This window comes from Chroicocephalus ridibundus, chromosome 13 (genome assembly GCF_963924245.1).
Source record: "Chroicocephalus ridibundus chromosome 13, bChrRid1.1, whole genome shotgun sequence".
Taxonomy (NCBI): domain Eukaryota; kingdom Metazoa; phylum Chordata; class Aves; order Charadriiformes; family Laridae; genus Chroicocephalus; species Chroicocephalus ridibundus.
The window spans coordinates 4,663,630-4,691,243 of record NC_086296.1 but is presented as its reverse complement, the minus strand read 5'-3'; the positions used below and the strand labels follow the sequence as shown (position 1 = coordinate 4,691,243).

General features: G+C 39.1%; 3 protein-coding genes across 3 annotated transcripts in view; 2 read left to right on the top strand and 1 right to left on the bottom strand.

The window, feature by feature from the left end:
- Nucleotides 1-12,770, top strand: part of KNTC1 (kinetochore associated 1) — a 41,060-nt gene extending 28,290 nt beyond the window's left edge. Inside the window, exons 49-64 of the mRNA XM_063351134.1 lie at nucleotides 149-222; nucleotides 1,462-1,672; nucleotides 1,780-1,889; nucleotides 2,533-2,582; nucleotides 2,973-3,051; nucleotides 3,744-3,862; nucleotides 4,688-4,823; nucleotides 5,785-5,880; nucleotides 6,735-6,791; nucleotides 7,265-7,319; nucleotides 7,399-7,462; nucleotides 8,510-8,639; nucleotides 9,679-9,768; nucleotides 10,325-10,470; nucleotides 11,370-11,460; nucleotides 11,735-12,770. Of these exons, the coding sequence (XP_063207204.1) occupies nucleotides 149-222; nucleotides 1,462-1,672; nucleotides 1,780-1,889; nucleotides 2,533-2,582; nucleotides 2,973-3,051; nucleotides 3,744-3,862; nucleotides 4,688-4,823; nucleotides 5,785-5,880; nucleotides 6,735-6,791; nucleotides 7,265-7,319; nucleotides 7,399-7,462; nucleotides 8,510-8,639; nucleotides 9,679-9,768; nucleotides 10,325-10,470; nucleotides 11,370-11,460; nucleotides 11,735-11,785 (1,559 nt within the window). The 3' untranslated portion in view covers nucleotides 11,786-12,770. The remainder of the gene's footprint in view (nucleotides 1-148; nucleotides 223-1,461; nucleotides 1,673-1,779; nucleotides 1,890-2,532; nucleotides 2,583-2,972; nucleotides 3,052-3,743; nucleotides 3,863-4,687; nucleotides 4,824-5,784; nucleotides 5,881-6,734; nucleotides 6,792-7,264; nucleotides 7,320-7,398; nucleotides 7,463-8,509; nucleotides 8,640-9,678; nucleotides 9,769-10,324; nucleotides 10,471-11,369; nucleotides 11,461-11,734) is intronic.
- Nucleotides 12,771-13,328: 558 nt separating this feature from the next.
- On the bottom strand, nucleotides 13,329-17,457 carry VPS29 (VPS29 retromer complex component). The gene is made up of 4 exons (XM_063351133.1): nucleotides 17,323-17,457; nucleotides 14,667-14,858; nucleotides 13,969-14,204; nucleotides 13,329-13,665 (listed from the first exon to the last, which is right to left on the bottom strand). Exons 1-4 carry the CDS (start codon nucleotides 17,323-17,325, stop codon nucleotides 13,548-13,550), a joined length of 549 nt encoding a protein of 182 aa, XP_063207203.1. The 5' UTR covers nucleotides 17,326-17,457; the 3' UTR covers nucleotides 13,329-13,547.
- Nucleotides 17,458-18,365: 908 nt separating this feature from the next.
- RAD9B (RAD9 checkpoint clamp component B) lies at nucleotides 18,366-27,066 on the top strand. Its single transcript, XM_063351132.1, has 10 exons — nucleotides 18,366-18,466; nucleotides 19,413-19,545; nucleotides 20,071-20,185; nucleotides 21,148-21,247; nucleotides 22,182-22,288; nucleotides 24,308-24,414; nucleotides 24,735-24,799; nucleotides 25,357-25,479; nucleotides 25,906-26,173; nucleotides 26,483-27,066. The coding sequence occupies exons 2-10, from the start codon at nucleotides 19,450-19,452 to the stop codon at nucleotides 26,603-26,605; spliced, it is 1,104 nt and encodes a 367-aa protein (XP_063207202.1). The 5' UTR covers nucleotides 18,366-18,466; nucleotides 19,413-19,449; the 3' UTR covers nucleotides 26,606-27,066.
- Nucleotides 27,067-27,614: the final 548 nt, after the last annotated feature.

Genomic DNA, 27,614 nt, shown 5'->3' with positions numbered 1-27,614 from the left:
AAGAGCTTTCCTAATATTTTAAATAGCTTCTAAATTTTTTTTTAAAAATTCCTTGAAATAAAAATATATATTCTGTATACTGTAGAAAGCATTTATTAAAACTTACTTTATTTAATTCCTTCTCCCCTCTTTTTTATCTTTAAAAAAGGTCCTGACCAGATTCAGGCATTTAAATTCTGTCTCTATCTAGCTGAGAAATGGCTAAAGAATACCACAGCTAAGGTAACGGTAAACTACTTACAAAACTGTCGTTTTACAGTCAGGCACTTATGTTAGTGTTTTGTCTTTTGGTGTTCTGGATAGTGGTGTGTAAATTGTACCTTAACCAACCCTGATACGGGAAGTGCGTTCTTCTGGGGAAGTGGCTGTGTCAGTGACCCCTCAGAAGAACCCTCTTTGCCCAGTAACGTTCTCCTGTTCACAACCTACCAAAAATTAGGCTTACAGTTCTTGGAGGCTGGGCAAAAAATACACAGTTTTAAGGAAGACGGATTCGTTCTTTCTGCTGTTGTGTGCATTTTTCTTGCTGCAGGAGAATGGGTTGGAATCTGTTCCAGCTGTTAGATCAGTATCATCATTAACTTTTGCTTTAAGTTCCAAGACCATTTAGCTATTTGTAGTAGTATATATAAAGAAAGTCTGCTTTGACCTAATTCTTAGGCTCATTTTTACATGGTTGGTAGGAAAAGGTGAATAAGAATCTTAGCCTTACTTATAAATATCAAGCTTGCTGCGGAGTTTTTGAGACACAATGAACTAAGTAGTTTTCTGATACAGTCACATCTTTGAATAGAATTGTGCCAAAATTAATCTGTAATTCTAGCAGCCAAGGTTTAATATTAAATCTTTTTTCTTCTCCACCTTACCTCAAAATGTCTTAATTTTACACACTGGTGCATGTGGTTCATATTTTATTTGGCTTTTTCACAACATACCTCTGTTTACAATTTTTTTTAAAAGAATATTTTCTTGCTAGAGCAGCATGGTTAAATACTGTCTGTTCACAGAAAGAATACCTGTAGATATTTTTCTAAAGAGTCGTCTAAAAAGTTGTAGACATTTTTCTAAAAAGATCTGTAGAACAGATCATAGCATCACAGAATCACAGAATGGTTTGGGTTGGAAGGGACCTTAAAGCCCACCCAGTGCCACCCCCTGCCCTGGGCAGGGACACCTCCCACCAGCCCAGGTTGCTCCAAGCCCCGTCCAACCTGGCCTTGAACCCCTCCAGGGATGGGGCAGCCACAGCTTCTCTGGGCAGCCTGGGCCAGGGGCTCACCGCCCTCACAGCAAAGAATTTCTTCCCGATATCTAATCTAAATCCCCCCTCTTCCAGTTTGAAACAGTTACCCCTCGTCCTACCCAGTTCACCGTTTTAGACTATAAAACGTTAAGATGATTTTTCTAGTGCTTTTGAGTAAAAGGAGGTTGTTTTATATAAACTGTGGTGTTTTGCTAAAGGATGATTCACATGAAAAAGCGGAAGTCCTGCAGAAGAAGTTGTATATACAGTATAAGCGATCAGCGACAGAAAATGTTCTAATAACACATAACTTGAACACTGGAGAGCATTTAAAGTACATTGGGAAACCAGCCAATCTTATCATTTTACTGTACGAACACCACAGTATAGACCAAAGAATCCAAAATCCAACTGGCAGAGATTATCCAGGTGAGTATCCATAATCTAGTTTCAAAGGAGCAAAAAGACGTTCTTTAGAAAATGCTAAGTGAAATAATACTAGTTTGTAAGTATGTTGTCTCTACCTATTTATTTAGATATCCATATGGCAGCCAAGGAGATAGCCGAAATTAACAGTTTGGATATGAACAAAATTTGGGATAAACTGCTGGAGAAGTGGCTGTGTTCAAGTATACTGCCCTCAGAAGTAAGTCACTGCTGGAGATTTGGTTTTGGAGAAAGATGGCCAATTACATAAAATACATATATTTTTATGACTCTTTCAAAAGACTAAGGTTATTTTGCACAATTTGCCTTTAGGGCTCATGAATCTGTTTAAGATGCATCTGAATTCAGACTACTGCCGATTTCAATACCATTCTAATGTTGTTGCACACCACTGCCTCTAGTGAGAATGATTTGAAACCCTTTCCCTTCTCTCTGTATAGAGATTAAAATCTTACCTTTGGTGCTACAGTAAAGTCGTGTAGCCAGCCTAAAGGAGTTATAAATATATTAGCCTCATCAAACACTGGTTATAGAATCAGAAAGAGAATGAATCCTCTCCTGTTGCAGCTTAGCTAACGGAGTGAATTGCTGTCTGTGCCGCACACAGCTGGGTGAGAAGGGGCAGGGAGCAGACGTTGCCTCTGCTTTGACATTCCAGTTTGCAGGCTGAGGAATGGCATTGACGGCCAAGCACACAGTTAAATAAAGACTGATAAAACCAGAATTCCTTTCCTTGCTGCATTAGGAGGGGCACCCAGCATTTCAGACAGGGTTTAACCAAGGCTGTTTATCCAAACTATTTAGAAGACTCTCACAGCTAGATTTTTCGTGTCTTTTTAAAGAAAACTCAGGAAATCCTTGGAGATGTACAGGAAGATGGAGAGCTCCGAAGGTATGTTTGTTGTCTTACATATTATATGGTGAATTATTGGTAACTTGCAAGTTTAACTATATCTGGCTTTTTCAAGAAACCTGTGTGTGAGTCAGAACTCACTGTTGTGTTCTTATTTTTATATTCTGGTGACATCAGTTTTGAATCGTCAAATACGTACGCAATGAAAAAGACTTACTTCAATGAAATGCCATTGGCAATAACTTACAAATTTAAGTGCATACTTAAGAGTAGCTATTTGGAGGTTTTCTCCTCGTTTTCTATATCCTTGGACTCTCTTATCCTTAATCTCTTTCTGACACTGAAATATATTTACTTTCCATGAATATTGATACATTGTATTTCAGTAGCTGTGCTGTACTTGTATTAAAAACAAAAGTATTTTTGCAGAGTTATTTATCTACTTCAGTCACACCCTCTGGACTATAGTTCAAGATTGCTTTTTGCGATTACAACATCTGCCGCATCTGTAAGTTTCTGAATTCTTGTTTTAGCTTGCTAGTTATGAAACTTTTACCTCTTATTGAAATCAAGTGTTGTCTGCTTAACTGTTTGAGTTTCAACCTAAGGCCTTTGTATCTGTGTTTTGGATAGTTTATGTATCTCTATGAGCTCTATGTTTCTCCCCACCACCTTTGGGGTAAAACCGTGGTGTTCATTGAATTTTGCTATTGACTGTCAAGAGCAGCCCTTGAACTCTGGGTTTTCTAAATGTATTGTTGATATTATCTGAAAAAAAACTTCATTAAACGTCTTCTAGAATGTGCTTTAAGCAGGTGTAATACATTGGCTCGCTTTGGGTGGAATTAAAGCAGAGTGGTAAAAATATTTTAACAGAACCTTAACCTTCAGTCTTTCACACTTACTAAATGTATTTATTTGTGATACTATATATCACAGATATTTTTCTTACCTGCATTAATAGTCCTACATCTAGAAAACCACCTGGTTTAGCAGCATTCTTTGAAGTTGATAAATATTTCAACTGGTTAGTATAAAAGTTGAATGTGAACCAGTCTGTTACTTCGCATATATTTCCACTAAATTAATTAAAAAAAAAAAAAATCTTAGAAAGGATTATGCCAGACACATATAACCCTCTTTCTAGTTGTTCAGCCAATTGTTGTGACTTTTCATTGTGTTGTTTTTCCCCCCTCTCAGCCGATTGGTGTTACTCAGTTGACATTTGTTCACAGGAGCAGAGCACTTAAGTGTCTGCTCCACTTGGCAGATACCAAGACTGTGGAATCACTCTTCAAGAAACCCATTGAGAAAGTAAAGTAAGATGAATTTTCCTGAAGGCGTTCCTTAATAATGATATTTTCTTGGTCTTTTAATAGCCATTGGAAAGAAATATATGATATTTGGAGAATTATTTTTTACTAATCTGGTTTTTGAGCTTTTAAAATCTATTTCTGAAGAGTATAATTAGATCTTTTATCTACACTGTAATGCAGTCCAGTACATCACAGTCCTAATTTGTAAACCTGAAAGTAGTATGACGTTATGTGGAAAATATTTTGTTCCTTTTTGCATAGATTGCAGTTACTTGTCTAGTAACCGAAGCATTTTCTCCTATATAGTATTCTGTTCATCAGAGTTCAGAACTGGTCATCTTACAAAGACATAGTCCTCTGCAAAAATGAGGAACCAAAATCTCTGAAATTATCTGTAGAACTAACTTCCTTAGAAAACATCCAGAATAGAATTTATATGCTGGTAATCTGGAATTAGGGCCTGGAAAGTGCTGTTTTCAGAGTAAATCATGCCAAAATGGGTTTCTGTAAATATGCAGTCTCTGTGCACGAATGAAATCTTAGCTGTAAGAGTTGGAGTAATTGGTTTATGTTTAGAGATGATCCAGGCCGCCTATTGCTCAGGTGAATGAAGTTTCCCTAAGCAATTACCAGAAAGTTTTTTACTTCATTAAGATCTCTTTCGTAAGAACAAATACAATCTACATTTTTAATTTTTTTTAAAGCAACAGAACACTTTTCCAATATTATCCTGAGCTTGATTATGTGAGTTATAATAATCACTGTAAATATCATTAACTCATGGTTTTTGTTGGTGTTTTGTTTTTTTGTTTTTGTTTTTTTTTACAGGTATTTTCTAAAATGCTGCATTTATCTGGCAGAGTTTGAAATCTTGAATATTCCATACACTTATGAATCATTTCATAAGAGTCCTAAGGAAGGAATGATTAAGGGGCTATGGAAGAATCACAGCCATGAACCCACGGTATGGTTTTTAAATCCTTTGTCATTTTCTGTTATACATTGTGTGAAACATACACCTTTCTACATAGCACATGCATTTCTAAACATGTTGCTCCAGCGTACTCTGTCCCTTACACACACACTCGTGATATGCTACTCATGATTATATTTAAAATACAAGCAAATACGCAGTTACCCCAAAGAGTCTCCTCTTTCAAAGTGACCAAAAAAAAAAAAAAAACCCCAAACTTGCTGACTACTGCCCACGACATAATTATTCCCTAGTACTTGCCCACCTTTGTGTACGCACACCTTGTCTCTTGTCTGGAAAGCAAGATGTTTGATGCAGAAGCCTTTTTTATTTTTTTGAACTTGCTTGGACACATACCTCATACTTAATTTGAATTAACTACTAACAGCTATACACCTTTGGAATAGCTATTAGTTTCTTTGTGTTTCCTTATCTAATATGTCATGCATAGGTTTTAAGTTTTGCTCTGCTTAGGAATTTAACTTTGACACTTAGTTCATGTTACCAGATATGTTTTGTAAACAGCTAATTTAACCCTGAAGACAAGGGCAGGTAAATGAGATTTCCAGGTAGACAGTAGTATATGACAAAAAAAGTATACTATTCTATTGAGGCTTCAACAGTCATACTTCTGGTTTATAACCATAAAATGGAAGTGGTCTGTTCTTTAGTTGAAATATTCACATGCTAGTCTAAAATTTGAAAGTGACAGATGAAAAAGCTTTAGCCTTCTAACAAGTAGAAAATAAAGCGATATCACATATAGGTGGGATTTTTGGTTTTGTTTTAACTCTCACATGTGTAAAATAATTTTGAAATTGGCTTGGTTGTGGCCTCTCAGGAGTTAAAGGTCCCCTAATGCTGTAAAAATCTAAAATTACTCTGGCAAGCAATACAGGTTTGAAGATCATGAATGTATATTAAAACGCGGCGTGTCCTTGCTCTCCTTTAGGCTGTTAGATTGGTGACAGAGCTCAGTCTAGAATACAAAGTATACGATTCCCAACTGTGGAATGGCCTCCTACAGAAACTCGTTGGTTTCAATATGGTAAGGAATTCTTGAGCATGAAGTTCTGCAGCGAGGTGAGGAAAAGGCTTTCTTTATCCACTGATTTCTAAAGAATGTGATAGATACATAAACTACAAACTTACTGTGAACAATTATCGATCATTTACATGGTTTCTTTGGGCTCTTAGGTACTGAACTGATGAAGCTTTGAGAAATTTGTGTTTCAGCAGTACTGCTTGAGAATTTTGGTCTTAAGTCGTTCTAGCTTTATTTTTTTTAAAGGCACAAAGCCTTTCAGATGGCAAGAGTAAATCCGATGATAATAAATTAATACTTTTACCACATAATATGCATATTTTTGTTTGTAAATATATATATGCACATGCACAAATTGTGCATCTGGGTATACATTACATACACATGAAAATATTACCCCTAAAATGTATTTATCATGATGGTAATCCTGAGCCTTGTCATTCAGAATCTTAATTACCTCTGATTGTCAAACTTTATGTAATACTCGTACAGCCTAAGGAGATAGCAGATGTACCTGGCAACGTGGTTAGATCAGGAGCAGGTATTGAAACTAGTTTTAATCTAATGAGATTTAGGTACTAATAGCAAAGAAGGTGGGATCATAAATTTTTCAGCACCAGTTGTATTAAGACTACCGGAAGTCTTGGGTATTTACTGAGACAACAGATGCCTCTACTGCTTGTGATAATTTAACTTACTTAACCGTAAATCATATTTCTATAGGCATCAGTTACTCCTCCCAAAGGAACAGAAGCACCTTAAGAGTCTGCAGACAAGACAAGCATAATGCGATTCTGTAGATTATCACCAAGTCTTCAAACACTGTAGCATTTTATAATGAAATATTTTTTTTTCAGATGCAATATCTAAGAAGAGTTTTGACAGAAATTACTGGGATTCATTCATTGTGGGAGGTAAGCAAATATTCTGTGACTCCTAATCTTTTTTTTTTCTCACCTAAGAGGGGTTTAGCATCCTGTTTGTGTGTTTTCTTTGTGCGTGCAAATGGCAGCCATCTGTGCCATGAAGTGTTATGTGTGAAAAGATTCTTTTTGAATGACTATTTTTATGACAATACAACGTGCAGATGAGTATTGTTATTAAGCATTGAAATAGCATATTTTGCACTTGTGGTTCCTTCAGTAAACGCCTTACTTGGAGGGTTCTGTAAAGTTGTACAGAATAATTTTACCATCAGTCAAAATATGAAATATGGCTAAATCTTAGACTATGAGATGAGGAAAGCAATACTAAGAATGATTCATACAGGGTAAAAAGAAAAGAAAATTGGCAGGCTTCTTCCACCTGCAGTGGGTCAGGATGTCTGTGTTTTAAAATGCACTTACTTACAACTATGTTTGGCTATTTAAAACCTTGTTGTCAACAGATTCCCAGCTTCAGTCGAGCTTGGCGAAGTGTAATTCTGGCACCATTTGTCACAGGTAGGGTTGTTATTGACTATCACACGTGTATAGTAATTTAGTTATACATTTACTTTATCATGTTTTCTCTATTTCTTAGCTTCAGCTCCACTGAGTCCTAAACAGTTAGAGGAATGTTGCGAGTGTTTTGTGATTCTGCTCAAGTAAGTAGACAGTACCTCCCACAGTTGTATTAGTTTAACTGGTAATGCCCGTTTGTAATTTCTCATCCAACAGTCTGCCCTGGAACACGCAAAGGAGCTCCGAGAACTGGGGAACCTGAGGCATAAGGAAGAACCTTTTGGCTCTTGTGGGAAGGGCAGGATCAGGGCACGTAGCCAAACAGAAATTCTGTGCTCGCCCGCAGACTGTTGACAACTTGGTACCTGGGCTGTTTAAACTGTACTGGGAGCTGCTCTCAGAACTGGGACTTGGAATCGGCAGCACAGTCTGCTGAAAACCAATCTATCTGTCCAGTCGCTGCCCCCATGAGGCATATCTGGGCCTGTCCTGACAGTTTTAAAGGACTCGTGGTCAACTCTAAAAGTCCAGTTTGTATTTTTCTTGCCCAAAATATAGCACATTTCCTAAAACATTAACACAGAGTATAAGAGAGAAAGAATTAATTTTCCTACACAGAATAAATCTGACATGACAAAAATGTAATAGCTGCACATCTATAAATGTGGTTAACCTATGGTATTAATGTTCCAAAACATTCTATAGGTAAACCAGTTTTGCATTGCCTTTACAGTGTAAAACAGCACAATAAATCATTGTCTTATTCACCACAATGCTCTGACTTGCTCAAGAGAAGAACCAGGGCTCAGAGAGCCTGACTTGAATCAAAAGCTAGTTAAGAAATACTGGAAAGGGATCCAGCTGAAGAACACGCCTACACTACTCTGCATATACATATGTACCAAAGCATTACTCTGGGCAGTTGGCCAACGCTTCCCCTCAAAACAGGGCCTTGTGTGTTTACAAAGAGAAACTGGAGTTCAATAGGGTTTTTTTAAAGGTAGAAAATCATCATGCGTTTGTATTCTGTGAAACTTCAACTCACATAGCTTGGCTGTTCCTGCAAATAAGGCAAGGTAAAAATGCATTGTTCTATCTAGCTTAAAAACCTCAGGGTGGTTTTGTTGACCGTACTAAGCCCTCCAGTTGTACATGTCATAGCTGAGAACTTCACTCCTAATCTTCTGAAGGTGTCCCGTTCTGGCTGACTTGGATGTCATCGGAATAGCTAAACAATATGCACAGTTGGACCTTCCAGCTTTTGCTTTGGGATGCCTGTTGCTGATTCCTCAGTCTGAGAAGCGAGAGCAGCAAATTCAGGTAAATAATAAGTTTTGTGTTCTGTCTGTGCAATGGAAACGTCTTTAAGCATGTTATGGTCAACAGAGACTGTGGAAGATGGTCATTTATAATCCCATCTTATCTAGATATGGCAGTGCTGACAGCTGCTTGGCACTTCCCACACAGAGAGGCTATTGCCCTGAATTTGTCCCTCTGGAAGGGATCATGTGAACGCTTCCTTTTTTCTTTTTTTTTTTTTTTTTTAAAAGCAAAACCAGCTGACTTCAAGTCATCCTCAGCAGCTTTGTCATATGACTTTGCCCTTTGCGGCTTTGAGGATCTTTTATGGGATCCCACCTTTAAAACCCATTAAAAAAAAAAAAAAACAAACACAAAACCCAAGCCATATACATACCCGCTAGAGCAGCGTGAAGTTGTAACATCTATAATTGCAGACAAGCTACCAGTGGACTCGTTTCACAGCAGGTTGTAAGAAAAGTTACCGAATCCTACGCCAGAGAAGCGTAGAGTTGAAAGGTCCCGACTTCTTAGAAAGATGCTTGATATTCATCCCAAGTTCTAATGTAAACCGTTTACCTTAAAGCTGTATCCTCACTATTTGTGTATCTTGACAGTTTCCTTTCTCTCCTTATCTGTTTCCATTAATTTATGCTCTGCATTGTTTTCCCAGATGAAGAATTATAGGCTGTTCCCTTATTTGTCGTGAGCAAACTTGCACTAATAAATGCATCTTAAATTCTTAGCCTTCCCGTCATTAAAGTTAAGCTCAGAAAGATTTTCCCAAATTACAGCATTTGTGTAAAACATTTAGTCTGCTGGCAATAAGTCAAAAAAAAAAAAAACCTGTAACAGCTACAGCAAAATACCCTCTGAGAGTTAGAAGCAATGAGCACTACTCTTTCAGTCAAACTGCACAGATCCTGTTTCAAAGTATTAATTGTTCTTGGAATTTCAAAGTATCAATTGTTCTTGAATAAATCAAATGCTTGCTCTGAAGGCAGAGTTTCTATTTTAATCATTCACAGAACATTTATGTTTTGTAACTTATTTTTGCAAGGGTTTCTTATCAACGTGTAACACAGAGACTGTGCTGCAACAAGTGGATGAACACATGAACACTGGAGAAGTCGTGGCATTTGCTTCTCAGGTAAATAAATAAAGTTTACTTCACTTGCCTTTGACTTAGAGGCTTTTTTGCTACGTAGGTGTACACAGAACCTTTTCTTGCCCTCTCTCTCCTGATCTTGCCAAGCATTAGTTGACATAATGCACACTTCTAAAATATAGCAACATTTGCAGGGGTTTTTGCATTTTTATTAATGTTGTACGACTGAAAAACTTCTTGCATACATACGAGTGCTCTGTTACAGGCTCTGTTTGCAGCACAGCACTGTTTGCAGCAGCACTACTTTATTTTTCTAAATGAATGTTTTAAGTAAAAAAGCCAAAGGGATTATGAAACTACACTCTCTTGTCTTGCCTTGGGCTGCCTTCCTAGAAGCAAGTTTCTTAATTCATTCCCCTATCTGAATCTGAGGTTAGTTTTCATAAAATCTGCTATTTCACACCACTAAAAAAAAAAATTTTAAAAAATCCTGCCCTACAGGAGTCCAGTAAGAAAAGTCTGAGCTCTTTTCATTAAAAAGTAGGGGTTTTATGTTAAAATATTAATATTTTTCAATTACTAAAACTTAAATCTACAGATTAGATCTTTAGTTTTGGACAGTATCATCAACAAGAAGCTGTATGGAAAATTATTGAAAACCAAGTATTTTCCACTGTTGAAGCAACAACTGATGAATACTCACCGAATGAAAGAACTGGTAAATTATTTTGCCAAAAAGAACTGGTAAGTTAATAAAACAGGCAATGCGTGACTGATAGCAATTACAGAAACTGAATCTCTCCTTAATTTTTTTTTTTTTAATTTATTTGAAGTTGTGGAGACTTTCTAGCACTTAGTTTCTAAGAATTTTTTAAGTATTGCTAAGTTAAATAACAAAATAAAAAAAAAAAAATCTCCCTGCACTACTTTACATACTTAGGATAGAGTTTTACAGTGTCATTCAAGCCAAAGTAAGGGCTTATTGAGCCCGGGCTGGGAGGCAGATCAAATGCAGTTAAAACAGCAAAAGTAACCTGACTGAAAAAGCAGATACTTTCGGATTTAATAACTTCACCCTACCTTCAGATGAATCCAGCTTAGTGGCATCATGGAGTCACCGCTTCAGCAGTAAGAACACTCTTAAAAAAAAAATAAATAAATGAACTGCCTGTACTCAAGAATTAGTGGCTTTGTTGCTAAGTTTTTCCAAGAGTTAGAAATACTTCTTATGTTCCACTTAAATAAACCAAAGGGTCTTGCCGCTGAACCTGCTGCAGGGCAGTTCTCAATCAGCAATCAGCGACTCACAGCACTCACGCTCATTGTGCACAGCTGCAAACTGTCATTTCAGACCCCAAATACTCAGTATTGCAAGTCACTTTGTTATCAGTTAGCCTGCAGTCAAAATGGGACAGGAACGGGCAAATAACCATTTAAATTCTAGTGTATATTTTTATTAACAGCCACAGGTTAAATGCTTGGCTTGTCACGGCTTGCTTTCTGTCTATGGGGAAATTATGGGACCTATCTGACTTCAAAAATGTGGGGTCATACCTTATTTTTATACTTCAGTGTCTAAAATCTAAATTCTTGGCTTTTTAGAGAACTTGTTGACAAAGTTAATAAACTTTTGCCTCCTACAGCATTCATGATGCAATAGCCCTAATTCAAGAATATCAAGAGAAATGTGGAAATCCTGCTCTGGTAGACATACCATTGTCTGATCTTCTGAAGGTAAAAGAAATCACTTTTGTACATCATGCAGGATTTTCTCCTGTTTTTCTCAACCAAGACTTTCACTCAACTTTTAGCAAAAATAGCCATTAGCCCTTTTATTTTACTAAAATATATTGAATATAATAAAATATCCCTTTATTAATTCAAATAATGAATTTGACTTAAACCAAATCAGTGTCATGCTAAGCCTTATGCTTTCAAGTACTTTGACAGGTCTTAGATTGTATCCTGTTTTCCTAAGCCCTAGTAATATTGTTCTCTTACCTTACAGATGTATCTGGATGGACCAGAGGAGACTTGTGTACAGAACGGCCATGGATAAGGCCTTGATTTACTCTTTTCTCCCTCTGCTGGCAGGATGGGGACCGTGCATTGAGAGTTCATACTGCTCAGGTGAACATTAAACTAAAACCCCAATGCTCTTTTACCAAAAGCTACCCTGAGCTTTTCGCATTTTTTTAACTGTTCTAGGCTGTTTCTTCTCCATGCTCTTATCCCCGTTGGAACAGTTTAGACTTACAGCAGAATTTCCTGTTTCTATTCAACAGTCGTGTTCATATTCAACGCTTTGATTTTAGGAAGGATTAAAGTTTATTTCCTTCTATATTTCTCCATGTTTAAGTCTGCTGCCAGGATCACTCTTAATATTTCATGCACGCAAACACAACCTTGCGTAATTGTGACAATTTTTTTTTAAACTGTAAGTGGTGTACTTCATGTAAAATAAACTTTGTAGACAAATGGTAATTTTAACTACAGTGAGCACAAATAAAGAGACTTACGTATCAATTTTGACCTTACAGTATTCTATAAACCATTTAATTATGAAATTGTCAGTAAACTGGTGTTCCACTCAGTCACTAGCCTTCTGTGAATGCTTGCCAAGGTTTTCTGTTCAACTTTGTTCTTTCTGTGTGGCTGCAGATGGATAAAGCAATAGGCACGTGTTTCACCGCATGAAATAGCGGTCAGCCAAAGGTTCCCAAGACACCAGGCTGAACTACTTGGCCTTTTTCTAAGGTAAAGCAGGTTTATTTTGAATAGAAATAAGTTAGTCAGTCAGCTTATGACACAGAAGGGTTCTAGCTGATCCCTTAAGTTCTTCAGAAAACCATTAGTTTAACTCAAACCTTCATGACCAACACTGCACAGCTACTGCACTGAAAAAAGTCATAATACAAAGGCCCAGGGAACAGGCCACCATTCTAAATGTGCTTCTGCAGAAGACAAAAGATAAAACTATTTTTATTGGAAGGTTAGCAGTCATGAGAAATGGGAGCTGTTAAAATACATTCAGCTCCCTGCAGTCACGAGAATAAGGTCCAGTCTTCTTCAACAACCAGTGGTTTGGCCTTCATAGTAGTACGAGTGCCAGATGGAATTATATTACTTAAAACTTCTGTACATGGAGCAAAGTGCGTATACAGGTAGTGTCAGATATAAGCCACAAATAAATAAAAGCCTCTCTTCACCGTTTATAGATTTAATGAGACCATCATTCATTAAAGCATAGTGGTATTTGAAATGGCTTTGGTTATAAAAAGACTAGTTAAACTTCCTACAGTAAAATTACTACTGTTAGTTATGAGCTAATTGTAATATTTTCAGAATCTATCCATCCATTTTATTAACTTAATTGGGAATGTTAAATTGAGAAAAATCAAATATCAACTGGATTCTGAAAGCAAACATAACATGGCCCCAGAGCGCTCAATCTTTTTGTTCAAGCTGTTTACAAGCATCCTTTAGAAATCAGCCCCCAAATTAGAGCATCAGGCATTTTAAAAGCAACTACAACTGTTGCATTTTTTCCAACGACAGTTCATAAAACTTAGTTTTTCTATGAAGTGGAGTTTATTACAACATTAAGGAACAGTATTTAAACAGTCATTTTAATGGAATATTTTACAAATCAATTCATACAGAGAAAAAGCAAACACAATGTTGTTTTAAAGGTATTACCAATAAGCTACATTGTTAAGCTGTTAGCGAGTAAGTGTAGTACTGTAAACTAGCAATCAAGTATTGTAGTAGCTTGCAGTTCAGAATGACATGGTAAAAATACCAGACGAGTAAAGACATTTTTAAGATTTTTTGTACTCAATTCTTTCTACTTTCACATCATCTCCAATTAGCTGATAGACGTATGTAACTACTGTAGAAGCCTGGATATCCATCAGCACAAATGAAGGAATGATGTTGCTGGAAAGAGAGGAAAAAATTCATATTAATTGTGCCTGTGGAATCACCTTAGTAGTGTTTCACCACTAGTTAACAGAAATCAATCTAAGGAAAACGGGTATGAATTTTGTAAGCACAGTACATCAGATATGAGGCTTTAGTATTTCGCGTTCATCTGTTTCAGTCAAGGAGATTTAGCAAGTGCTATCAACCCTTCCTCTCCCTGTAAACATTAACGTTCACCCTGCATTCTGGAGTTCAGTTTTGCTACCAAGAAGAAACACCCCCTACCTTCACCCCAGGTATTTCCCACACTTCACTTACTTGTCTAAGGCATGATAAGCTCCTGTAGCTGATCCTGGATTGATATAGAACTTGTTTTCATGTTCAAATGCCTCAAATTTGTGTGTATGTCCTGAAATTAGGATGTCCACATCAAACTGCCTTTGTAGCAGTGCCAGGCTGGCCATATCACCCCAAGGAATAACCTGATGGCCATGAATCAGCCCGATTTTGAACTGTCCAACAGTTACAACTTTCTGTTCAGGATAATTCAGGTTCTAAAAATAAAAAACCCAAACACATTAGATGTACAGATTTATATTTAAAAACAACTCTATGCAACACCAAGAAGAGAGGGGGAAAGCTTATGGAAATATTCAATGTCATTGGCCCTTCTGCTGCAAAAGGAGAGCTACAAAGCTGCTTTTATGAACACTGCAGAGAACGGGGTAGGATGCAAAGAACTTCAACGATCTGACAACAGCAGGTCCTGTTTGCTGGAGTCCTAGACATAGCTCAGTATGCAAATTACTTTTATTTGTACTGATGACAGATAAGAACTTACTCCGCAATTCGCATTATTGATTGTAACCCCAAGTCTTTTGCCCTGTTTGCTTTTCACATGCGCTTAGTACTAAAAACCCTCGGTTTGCCCACTTTTGCTTGAATTACAAATAACCCAAACATTGCCTTTACGTCAAAGAGGCACAAAAAATGTCATTATCAAGAGAGGACGCTACCTCATCAAAGTCCCCTCTGACAACATGAACGTCCCCAGCCAGAGTCTTGAGGTAGTCATAAGTGTCCTTGGTGCAGAGGTTTCCTGTGCAGAGGATGTGTTGGATCTTTCCTGGAACCAGCAGTTTTTTGAATTTGGCTGGGAGGCTGTTGCATCGATGCGGAATGTGGAGATCTCCTAATACTAACACCAACTTATCAGGTGTCACGACAGGAAAGAAAGATCATTACAGACACTTATTAAGACAAGAATCATTAGGCAACAGAAAGCATTGCAATGTTCTCTTCTGTTTCGTAGCTTTACATTTTGATATAAAAGCTACTAGAATAAGAATGAAACGGTGATGGAATATTGCTATACTGAGTGAAAACAAAGGTCCTTACTAATGTAGAACGTTATCCAGAGAGGGGCCTTACAAACACAATGGTCTACAGATTTTTTTGTTGTTGTTGCTGAAAGCCATTGCAAGGTATAACAAAAGAAATGTATTTTACACAAATTTGGTAACCACCATAGACTATCCCACTTTTTTCCTCCTTAAACATCAAAAAAAATGATACAGGACATTTCTAGTCCATGTTCTCAAGCACAGACCTGGCTAACTGTGGCCACTTCCCTTTAAAACTCTTCTTCCAAGTTTCTTTCTACCTTAATTAGCTTCAGTTTTCTTCCTTATTAAAAATAAAATAAATTTTAAAAAGCAGCAAGTTTGCAACACGTGTTAATAGCTGACCAGAACAGGAAGCTTGTTCAGGATCCATACTGTAGGAACCACTGAATAACAAAATAAGACTAACAGTTTAAAAAAAATCCCAGGGCACTGCAGAGAAAATAAGGCAGGCTACTGCACTATTGCCACTTCTATATATTCACGGTTTCGGTACAATAGATGCAAATTAATGGGAGCTTCAAAATTAAGGACTCAGATGAAGACAGACCGTAATTTAATATTACAGGCTTTAAATCTGTGAATAAAGAAATAATTAATGCGAGCAACAAAGCAATAAATTAATTACGCAAAAAGGGCATGGAAAGCTCTATGAAGCACGGGGTGTTACGCCACTACACTGTAAAACCACTGGATCTAGAGACAGTCTACCCTGTTAACTTGATAAATAGCTCCATATTAAAAAGAGACGCTTTATCTTCCAACCATAACGCTTTGTTAGTCAGCCATCTGTGTGTTTGTAAGAGACACAGCCCATATATATATATATATAAGTAGTAGTAACTATGCTAAGAAATTACCTTTTTTAATATTTGCTTTTTACATTTTTAGGCCATGTAGCTATCTTCATCCTAACAGTCATCAAAAAGGCAGAGGGAACTTGGGTGGGTTTTTTGTTTGGTTTTGGGGTTTTTCTTAGATGAAGAATGTCTCAGTGTCATCATTAGGGTCATGCATCTTGGAGAACAGATGGCTGAAGGTGTCGCTAAAGCAACAGGGGAGTTTTTTAATCAATGAGCTCCCAATTGAAAACTAACCCAGCAGAGGAAAAGATGACACATTTTGGATGGCCTTTCAAGAGTTCCCAGTGAAAAACACCCTCACTAGCATCAGTCTAGAGATAATATACTTAAAAAATGGATAACAAGCGATTTTGATTATTAAAGTGGCAATAGACATGTTCTCTTACTGATGCTTAAGGGACTTAGACATACAATACCAGTTATGTATTTAACGTTTAATAAAATTGTACTGCCACTTAAAACACATAACCCCACTGCAGTCAGCAGAGTTTGTGAATTCAAAGACCATTTCCTTTGCTCACAAACTGGCAGACCCCCGTATCTTCCCCCAAATCACATCTGAGCTGCCATTAATTAAAGAAAAGCTCAGCAAGCTATAATAAAACAAACAAATTAAAAGCACTGAAGTGTGTTTAATAATCACAGGTATCTGCAATGTTAAATAGCAGCAAAGAATGTTACAACATCTGGCTTTAAGTAGAAATTTAGGTGCGATGCTGAGCGCGGTCTGAACTGCAGCCCTGAGTTCACTACGTACCATCTGACATTCGTACCATCTAGAAACATTAACCAGCCCTTACCACCGGTGTTAGCAACAGCCAAGAGGAGAAAACTTACTCTGTGCCCAGCCTTATTGGAATGAAGAAGTTGATTGCAGACAGGGGGGAATGAAAAACAGGGTGAAACATGATCAATGTTAAACAAAAGAAAGCAACAGAAAAGAAAATATAGCCAAATGAAAAGGCAAATAATAATTAATGAATTGTTGATGTTATGAAAGAAGCGTTAAAAAAAAATCAAAATTAAATTAAATTAACTCTGGGCTCCTGCGCGCAGCCGCCGGTGACAGCCCCTCGGCGCGGCCTCCTCGCCGCCGCCGGGCCCTCGGCGGGGCTTCGCCTCCTCCCTGCGCTCCCTTCCCGCCCTTCCACTTCCCCCGGCTCGGCATGAGGCGGACTGCGGGGCGGCAACCCACAGAAAACCTTCCCTCAGCGCCCGTTCGGCACCGCCGCCCCACGGCCGCCGCCGGGGCCCGCCCGCCCGCCGCGCCGCGCCCCGGACCCAGGCCCGGCGGGCCGCGGCCGGGGTAGAAGCGAGCCCCGGGCATCCCCCGTCGCCGCGGGGCGAGCCCCGGCCAGCGGGGAGAGGGACCCCGGGGGTGCAGGACGGGCGCCCCCGCCGCTCACCATCCTGCTCGGCGCCGCACTCCCTCACACCCGCCGCCGCGGCTCCTCCCGGAAGGCAGGGGCGGCCCCGACCGCCCGCTACGGCGCCCGCGAAGGGCCAAGCTCGCCCGAAACGCGTTTCTCCGCAGCCAGCCCCCTGACTACATCCGGGTCTCTCGGGGGAGGGCGTTTCCCGCCTTTTCTGCCGCCGTCGTGTGAGGGGAAGGGAAGGGGGTCATGAAGTGTGTCATTGGGGGGGCTCATCTCAGAGGTACCCGTGGCCCCAGGGGAGGCAGCAAGCCGGGGATGGAGGGGAATATGTGGGAGAAACGGGCACCCCAGAGTGGTGCCGCTTCAGGGTGGCTCACCTCAGCGGGGACGATGGCGCTGGGCATGTGTGAATGTCCCTGGCACTGCCCTTCGTGGGCGTCCCCATGGGGGCTGTCAGACGGTCCAAAGTGAGGCAGGAAGCACTGGGAGCTGCGTCCAGCCCCGCCACGGTCACAGCAGAGCTGAGGAGCTGCCTATTCCTTATCCCCAGGAGGATGGTGGCGTCCCTGTCGGGCTATATGCAGCCTTGGAAAGTTGTTCAGATCAGAGCGCAGAGGGATGGGTTTGTGGTACGCCATTCTCCTTCCAGAGGCCCAACCAAACTTCCTGCCAGGGTGGGCAGAGGCAAATTTTGAGACCCACAGCTGGTTTCTCCTGTCTCTTAGGGCTACATCTTTGCAGATGTCCAAGGGCTTGTTGCTTGCTCAAACTTGTTGCCATCTACAAAATGTAATTTCTAACTTCACCGGTGTTTTGTACCCATTAGATTGAATTAATTTGTGGTGACATGAGGTCATACCACGTGTTGCAAAGGGACAGATGACATTGGACGTGCCTCTCATTGGAGGCAGCTTTCTAAAATATCACAGTGTTCGTGCTACTAAAATTGAAAGAGTAATGTTTTCCACCCTGTTTCAGTTTTCAGTTTTCTTTGAAATGTGTAGGAAATTCGTGATGTGTCCTCTTAAGTTATTCTGGAGAAAATGCAGTATAGCTTTTTTTTAACTTAGCATGCATATTACACTGTTTTCTTTTCCTGCTAGTGTTTGGAAGAGCAATACATGCCATAGCACGTATTAGTGATGAATTTTGGTTTGACCCCATAGAAAAAGGTGTAAGTGAATTTAATTTATTCTAATTTTAAAATCTTTCCTGGAAGCATAGTATTTATGTTGTTGGATGTTGTGTTGTTTTCCAAAAGGTACCCGTCAGTCCAAGTTACACACTCTCTCAGCTTCCTCCACTTTCAGTATGGAAAAATGCCATATTTTCTGTAATTGCAGTTATGCAGATTAGATCATGGAAGATTCATTCCTACTCTGCCCCTAATATTCTTTGATTTTTTGTTACCCGAGCTGAAGCTTGTCCAGAACATCTGGATTAATACCAAGGGTTTTATTTCTATTGTCACGGGTCAAAAGGTTTATGTTCTGTACCACATCAGATCAGAAGCGGCCTTTAAACAACATGTTTTTGTACCGGTATGACTCAACAGGAAGAGTGCACCCATTAATATGCCTCCAGTTAATCAAACACCATTTCCAGCAGAATTAGCGTTTTCTCTAGGGGTTTCTTAGTTAAAAGTGATCAACTCTCCTTAACTTGCTGAAAGGCTGGAAAATCAGAAGTGGAGATAATTTCATTTTATACCTGAGGAATTTTTGAGGTGCTAGGAGTGTCTTTGCTCATCTGTACGCATCATGTGGATGGGTGTACAGGAAGATCGTTTTCAAATAAACTCCAGTGCTTCAAATGCCTTAAATGCAAGCTGAGCTCTTAAGTGTTTAGGTGACTCACACTTCAGGGCCACTTAAATGTCTGTAGATTGGATTCCTATGTCTGTATTGCACCAGTGATACTGGTGTATTATTCTGACCGGTAATAATGAAGGTGAGAAGTTTGAACATGTTTATATGCATGATGCATCTATATTTCTTTTGAGATGTAAACCTTTAAAGGTTTTGGGGCTTAGGTATGGTACTGAAGCACAGAGATGGCTTTTTTGTTAAAGGTTTGATATGAAATAGTTTTGAGTTAAATTATTTCACTTATATTTTCAGCTTGCCTTAAGATCAGTGAATTCTTCAAGGTCAGCATATGCGTATGTCTTCTTCTCATCTATGTTTTTTCAACATTACTGCTGGACAGCTGTGTCTCAACCATGTCAGAAGGAAAAACGGTTATCCCTGCCATGTAAATTGATAATTAAGGTACATTTTAATGGATTGTTACGCACAGCTTTGGGAGCAGCAAATTATCCCAATTTCCAAATGAAATTACAGGGGAAAGCTCATAGAGGCATGTAGAAGGCTCTAAACGCAAGTGCTTCTGAGCAATTCTGCAAAAGAGAGGGTTGGTATTTAATTATGTTTAGAAGTTGTACCTCCTGAGCTGTGCCCTGTGGTTTACAAAGTATGAAGCAGTTTAATCTTGGAGTGAAGGAATACCATATTTCTGCCTCTGGAGTGTTTCTCCTTCAAAAACGGTGTGAGGCAGGAGAACTTTGACCAGCTGTTTAGCAAACAGGCCTGTTGGCCACGTATTGCATGAGGATGGTGAGGATCGGTATCTGCTACCTCAGTGTCTGCTTACAAAGCAGTTTGTGGGAAGCCATAAAAGCATGAGCTTGAGATAAATTGTATGAAACTTGGGAAATAACATTGCAAAATTGCTTAGTGAGTAACCTCTGCACTGATTCTTTTTTTTTTTTTTTTTCAGTCAGTTCTTCCTGTATTTAGATGTGTAAATGTCCTGGAAAGGAATGTAGAGAAATGCAGCATTTATACAAATATTAACGATCATCACATAACGTTTCAGCTCCTCTGTAAACATGGTAGGTTACACGTAAAGTGACTTTACAGAAATGGAAGCAGTTTAAAGCAGCAGGGCAACATAATATTTAGTGTAATTATTAACTGAATGTTATTGATGGAACATTAATGCCAAACGCAGCCTCTTCACATCATAATTTATATTTATCACGTGCATCACCTTATTAAAATGGGGTTATAACAGGCTTTATCAGATGAACGTTCTTCAGTTCAGTAGTTACGCATGCTACATATTAGTTGTTAGCCTGCTGCTTACAACTTTCAGAATTATGCTGGAGTAAATTCTGAAAAAACACACGTTATGGAAAGGGAGAAGAATCCTCTTTTGGCAGGAGTTTGAACTAGAGGATTTACTGGGTCTTTCCACTTTTAATACTTACAGTTCTTCAACACGGTGACAGGTCTGACAGCCTCAGTCCAGCAGAACACCACGAACATTCATCAGCATGTCTTTGCAAAACTCATAAAGAGCTATCGTCTATCAGCACGGCTTGCTGAGCTGTGCTGTGTAATAGCCAGTGGTTTATATTATTAAAAGCGTAACTTGTATTAATAATAATGATAGAATATATTGAATTAAGTCTCGAGACAATTAGGCTCTCTTAGCTCATGCTTATCCAGAAATAGAGACCTGCAGGGTTTGCCTTTTGGGTTCCACAACCATTTATATTACATACCAGTTAAATATTGAAAAAATTGCATTTGTTGCACTTGTCGCTGTTCACTTACTTCTTGTAGATTCTTAAAAAACTCAGATGCTGGAGGAGCATAATTAATAGGATGAAGGAAGTCTGAGATGGCATGTTAGTTCAGTTTTCTGTTTGTGGATGAGTTATTTCTGTGTAGCTAGAGTGAGTCGCTTGGTTACTTTCTCTATTGAGATTTCCTAAAAGAACGACTGCTATTGAAAAAAACATTTAAAATTACAGACCAACATTGATTTTTGTTCATATCCTTTACTTAGGTGTTGTAAAAACATATAATCTGACGTTTCAAGAATGTGATCCGTTGCAGGCTGTTTTTGCAAAGCACATGTGTCCAAATATACTTAAAGTTCACTCCAGGTAATGAATACAAAAGTCTTTTTTCCGGAGAAAAAAATAATCATACAGGAGGCAATACTGCTCTCATAGTCATTAACATAATCAAGTGCGATTAGGGCACAGTCAAAAATGGCAAATTCCTAAATCCTGTATCCTAGTGCTTGATTTTTCACGTTACGGCTTAAGAAATGTGGATCATTCTGCCATTAATCCTACTCAGTCTAAACTTGATGAGTGTGTAACGTATAATTTGAATTCACGCCTTTGAGCAGCTTCCACCTATGCTGAATAAAGTAGTGCTTTAATTTTATAGGCAACAAATCCAGTGGTTAAAGTACAATTTTTTTAATGCAATAAGGCGAAGTTCTGCCTTGAAAAGCAGCCCTGCAGGAGTCAAGATTTGGCTTGTCATTGCAAGCAAAGGCAAAGAACAGTTAGACTGTGCTTTTCCTGACAGCATTTCTATTAAAAGTGCTTCTTGTGCACAGGAGCTCTTGTCACAATAACCAACTGTTAAACCATTAAAGGTGTATAAAGATGTCTCCATGTAGATGTTATGTGTCGCGTTTATAAAAAGATTCTGCAACTTCTAAAACTGCAAGCTTTCGAATAAAGAGTATAGAATGCAGAGGTTCGCTCAAAGTTGTGGTAGATACATACAGAAAGGTAGCAGCAATATGTGTATACGTAAGACTTATTTAGCAGCATACACAGGCATGAAATATAAACAAATTTGCTTTCGTAATTACTAGTTGTATTTTCAGATTTCTTATGTACCTATTGCTACATAAATCAATTAAAAAGATACAGCGCGCTTTAAGGGGTGCACATTTCAAACGCAGTTTTCCCCACAGTATTGCCAAGTAACAATGTTGATTTCTAATGTGAGTAATAAATGCTAGCTAGTAATTTGTGGCAGGTGAAATTGTTTTAAATGTGGAATGACATTTTATAGGCTGCTGGCTGATATAATGATTCACTTTCCAACCAGTCAAGAAGAAGTGACCTTATCAGTTACTCCAATAAAAGTTTGTTTCAAGAGTTACACTGAGGAAGACACTGGTAAGGAAATTCAAAGTATGGGACAATATTGGGACTTTAAAACAGGTGAACTAAAGGAATAATAACTATTGCAACAGAAACGGAGAATGCATTTTATGGCCGAGTGAGATTTTTAAGAGAGGGAACATAAAGATTTTGCGTCATACTGCCACCCTCTGGTTTTAATATATTTTAAGAAAGTATGTTTTTAATAACATTTTCTTGGTGTCAGTGGCAGATACCAGACTGAGCAGCCGATTGAAATAAATTATGCCACTTGCTGTAGGCTTGAACAGAGGTAATTACTGTGCTGCGAGAGCAGAAGCATGGCAGCAGGCAGGAAAAAGGAGATAATTTTATGTTTTAAAAAAAGAACTATTTAAATCTGAATACCATAATTAAAGAATTGATATCATTACGGAGTACATTTTAGCATAAGGGCAACACAGTGTGTTAGGTGGCCTAACGCTGTTCTGCTGCGCACTGCCATTTTCAGATCTCTGTCTGAGATGGAGAACAATCGAGATTCTTGGGGTGTGACTCGAACTAATTTTAAAGATATAATTGTGTTTTTGAAGTATAGGTTCTTGTATATCATATAATAAAGGGATGCTTTTCATACTTGCTTATGACCAAAGCTGAGGATAATGACCTAGAAAAAGATGACTGCCGAGAGCGCAGGGGTGGGGACTGTGCCGAGAACAGGCTGAAGCAGTGGAGAGCGAGGATTAAGTCGTGGCAACTGGAGTGCAACAGGGGAAAAAAGTTACTGAAAATAAAAAGACACTAAAAGGATTACATTTTGAATGACAAATTTTGTTATTTTAGAAATATACACTTACAAGGGCTATTGTAAGAAAGAAAGTGAAAAAAAGTAGTAGGTAAAAATTTAATGAGATACCAAAAAAACAGCCAAGGAGAAAGAGGAGGACTTACAAGCATTGTTCTTGTTGTGTAGCGTGTGATGCAAGACACAGCCTGCAGCAAATGTTCTGTATGTACTGAAACAAAGCGTGTCCTTTGAACATATCACCTGGCGATGGCTTGGGTTTTTCCACATTCAGGTTTAATTTTCAAAGAAAGAAATTACGCCTTCTGCCTAGACTTGTTGCCATTTGCATGTGGTAGGCTCTGCCTCATAGAAGCTGACGGGTGTGCTGTAAGTATATATTCCTACAGTTTGAAGGAACTTTACAAGAGTAGATTTGAACACACAATGGGGCCTTGTTGAAGGCTGAGATTAAAAAAACCCTCTTGAGCAGAGAAACGTAAGGCTGGGAATGGTTTGTAATCCTTTGGCAGCAGCCTGGCTTGGCAAGAGAACTGGGGAGGTGTCTACGCTGTGCTGCTGTAGAATTTTTCTGAATGCTTCTGAGACTATAACACATCATGCAAGTACCCCCTTACTTTCTTCTCACACACCTAATTACAACTACGGGCTAATCTGATGGTAACAAGCAACAACTGAATACCTGAAACTGAAGAGCCTGCTTCCTGTTGCCACTTACGTATCAGGAAAAGATTATAACTGAAAACAAAGAACCTGAGTCCACCTTCATTGTCCTCTGTTGATTGTCAGTAATTATGATTAATCTGTTAAAATCATGTGGCATTTTGGTCTACCAAACAATAAGCAGCCGGTAAGACTATTTGTGACGAATGCCTGTAGACAGAGCAGATTTGCAAGAACAGCAGGTATCAGGTTAGATCACACAGTGGAACATAAAATAGTTTCTGTTAAAAGCCATTTAAATCTGCAAAATATACTGTAAATAAATTGAGGATTACTTAATTTAAGTAATAAATTATTACTTAAATTATTATTTGAGTAATATATAAGTAATATAAAAATATAATAAATTATTACTTAAATCTAAAATAAATTTAGATAAGCTAAACATTTCTTACTGTTAGTCACTGTAAAAATACAACTATTTGCTCAAATGATGCTGATGTAAAAACCTCAGGGTTATAATCATAGTTTTGTTGAGTTCAAACTTCACTCCGCTGAGCCCTTGACTTTCTTGTTATTTTAAACAGATTTTTCAAAGACAATGCTTACTGAAATACAACTAAACCCAGAGGAATTTGACTACTTTCAAGTTGGAATAGATTCTGAAGTGACGTTTTGCCTTAAAGAATTGAGGGTAAAGCAAAAATTTGTCTTGAAAATAACATATTTCCCCTTAATTTGCATGACTTGACCAGGACAATGCAGAACGGTCCAGTGGCCCTGGGAGGTGTCCCACGAGGCCTCCTGACCAGCAGCAGTATTTCATCAGCTGGTCGAGGATTAGCTTTAAAAACCGGGATCTTCAGGACGCTGTGGAGTCCCCCACAGTGGCCTTTGAAAGCAGTAGGATTTTACCCTCTTCTTGCCAGTAAACAACAGCTGGGGTAAACTTAGATTCTAATACTGATCTTCTGTTTTTAAAACAGCGCTTAACCACCCACCCCTTCTTTTCAGGGACTACTGGCATTTTCGGAAGCTACCAGTGTTCCTGTCTCAATCCATTTTGATGTATCTGGAAAGTACGTTGTGGAACATACCTGACCAGAGCTGCTGCACTTACACCTCCACAGTCGGGTTTTGTCTGCAGGTTACTCGATGAGTAGTTAACTGGAACAGTGAAATGGAGTTTCATTTTGTACCAAAAGCTGTATTTCTAATCTGCAATACGGGGTTAAGTAGTTTGTTATTAAGCATAAGGCATTTAACAGAGGTACCAGTATTACTAAGTGAGCCATGCTGACTAATGAGCACCTGTCTAAGTTACCTGGACACTTCTGGCTCTCAGTCTAAGGCACGCAATGATTTTATGTAGTAGTCTAAAGAAATAATACATTTTCTGTGTAAGATGTAATCTTAACAGTTACATATTTATAATTGGACTAAATATAATATTGTGTAGCATTTGCTCGTTGGTGCGTTTAAGCCTCTATCAGGAAGCGATCTCATAGTCTTCACCGGCAAACACATTACATTTTCAGCATTTTTAAATCTGCGTGTATAGAGTTGCACGAGCTGCATTTCCTCCCACAACACGTGTAACTGTGTGCTGGTTTACTCTCTGAATATTTGTATTCAGACCAATTGCTTTCAGCATTGAAGATATGGTGCTGGAAGCCAGCTTCATTTTGGCTACCTTGTGTGACATCGCAAAGGAGACGGCATCCCAGCAGCCTCCCTGCTTTTCACAGTGGCAGGAAAGGTAATGGTGGGCTTCAGGGGCGGGTGAGGGAGGCGGATTCCCTTCAGAGGATGAATAATTGAAGTTTAAAGTTTTCCAGACAAGTCAGATTTAAGATGGAAAGGAAGCAATCTGCTTATTCGTGCAGGGTTTTGGTAAGCATTGTACGGATCTTGGAGTCTTTGTTCATAGGAAAACTGTGACCGAGAGGTTCAGGAACATCTCGGTGTCATGCACAGCAATAAAACTTGGTGCAGGAGAGCACTCCATGGTGGCTTCTGCCTTCTGTTAGCTCCACGGGGTTCTGTTGCAGAGGAAGGGGAAGTGAAGATACTTACTGAGAATCTATTCTAAAGCCACAAGGCTTTTAATTAACAGAAAATAAAGGCGTTCTAACAAGAACACATAAAAGCCAGTTACTAACCTGACCTACTCTCTCCAATCCAGTTCGAAACCACGTGCGGGTAAATCTGAAAAAACCTCCATGGACAAGGACAGCAACGCAGCAGCACTTGCTTCCAAAAAGCCACAATGGAATGGAAACGCGCCCAACACCGAGCCAGCGAAACCTGCGAGTCCTTTGGCAAAACAAGAGGTTAAAAATAGTCCCAGAGACACAAAGAGAGAGATGGCCAGCATAGAAGGAGCAGCCCTGACCGAGGCAGAGGACCACCCAATGCTGGAAGGAGAGGCAGCAGAGTCCCAGTCTCAGAAGGTAAGGAGACCCCCAGTCGTACTTACAGTGCAGAACCTTGGCTGGTGTTTAGCCAAATGCTGCCTGTTGTCTGGGGGTTGCTGCGTCTTGGTAATTCGGTTCTGCACGTGGCGTTTCAATGGAAGCAGCTTTCGCGGTAGCAGAGCTGCCAAAACCCACCACTACCGTGTCTACCTGTAACGCTGGAAATACTCCCAGGTGGCAGGTGCATTTTACTAGGAAACACTGTAGACTGGTAAAGATTTTAAAATGGCAAAAGCTTCTCTGTCACACGCAGTTTCTTACTTCTATAAATATTGCATTTTCCAGTTTCATTCCTTATTTTTTGGAGCAGTTTCTTGTACGGAGAAGGATGCCATCAGTCACACCTTCCATAGCTTAGCAACAGCTAGCGACACTGAAGAGGACTTCGGCAGCTCCCAAGTTCTCTAGTGACACAGCGCGTTTGAACCCAAGTGAAGACTATCGGGGGTTGCCCTGAAAGATAGAAGTGTATTTGACATGGTAATTGCGGAGCTGGTTCTAGGTCTAGAAAGACGTTAAATCGCAGTTCTTCAGCAAGCCAGAACTCGATGGAAAATGTTTGTGCGGGGAACGGCATTTCACAAACACCCATTCAGAGAGTCGGGGAAGGGGAATGTTTGCTGTTCGTGTTTAACCACCAGCACTGGGCACTCTAACACTGCTAGATGCTGTCATGATGCAATATAAATTTAGGTCATGGTTAACTAGATTTGAGCTTCACTTTGGACGTTCAGCTCTCCAGTACCTTCTCACCAGAGAATTCAAACTGGGTTATCACTTCAGGCAAATTAAGCTGCTGTTGTGAGGTTCAAAGTGCTGGAAAAATAAACCCATCCAAACACGTTATTGCTATAGAATAGCTGGTATTTTTACAGAAACGTTGTAGAACTAGCATTTAACTGAATAACCAAAGTTGTCATAGAAATGCATTTAAAAAAAAAAATAAAAGTGATGTTTGACAGCATGAGTTTGAGGCGTTTGTGTTCCAGACCCGCGTTATTCCTTTCCCTCTCCTGCCTCTTCCTCCAAACGCGCGTCTGAGAACACGGTGCCAGGGTCCAACAAGAGCCCCCCACCCCAAGGACCGGTGGCTGCGCATCCCTGCGCCGCCAGTGACATTGCTGCATTAACGAACAGAGCTTTGGCAGTCAACTTTACTTTAAAAAACACATTTTAGTATAAATACTATATTTATTAAATATCTTTACAATTCATTTAAATGTATTTACAGAACTATTCCTGCATAAGTTATACCTCAGACATGAAATTCACATAATCGCCTCTTAGGTAAGCATAGATGATAGTCTCATTTTAACAACAACAAAAAAGCATCCTCATTAGATACAGACTCAGATTCGCTTCATTATTTCAGCTATCTTTGTAAGAAACTACCTCATACAGTCTGTTTCTACACACA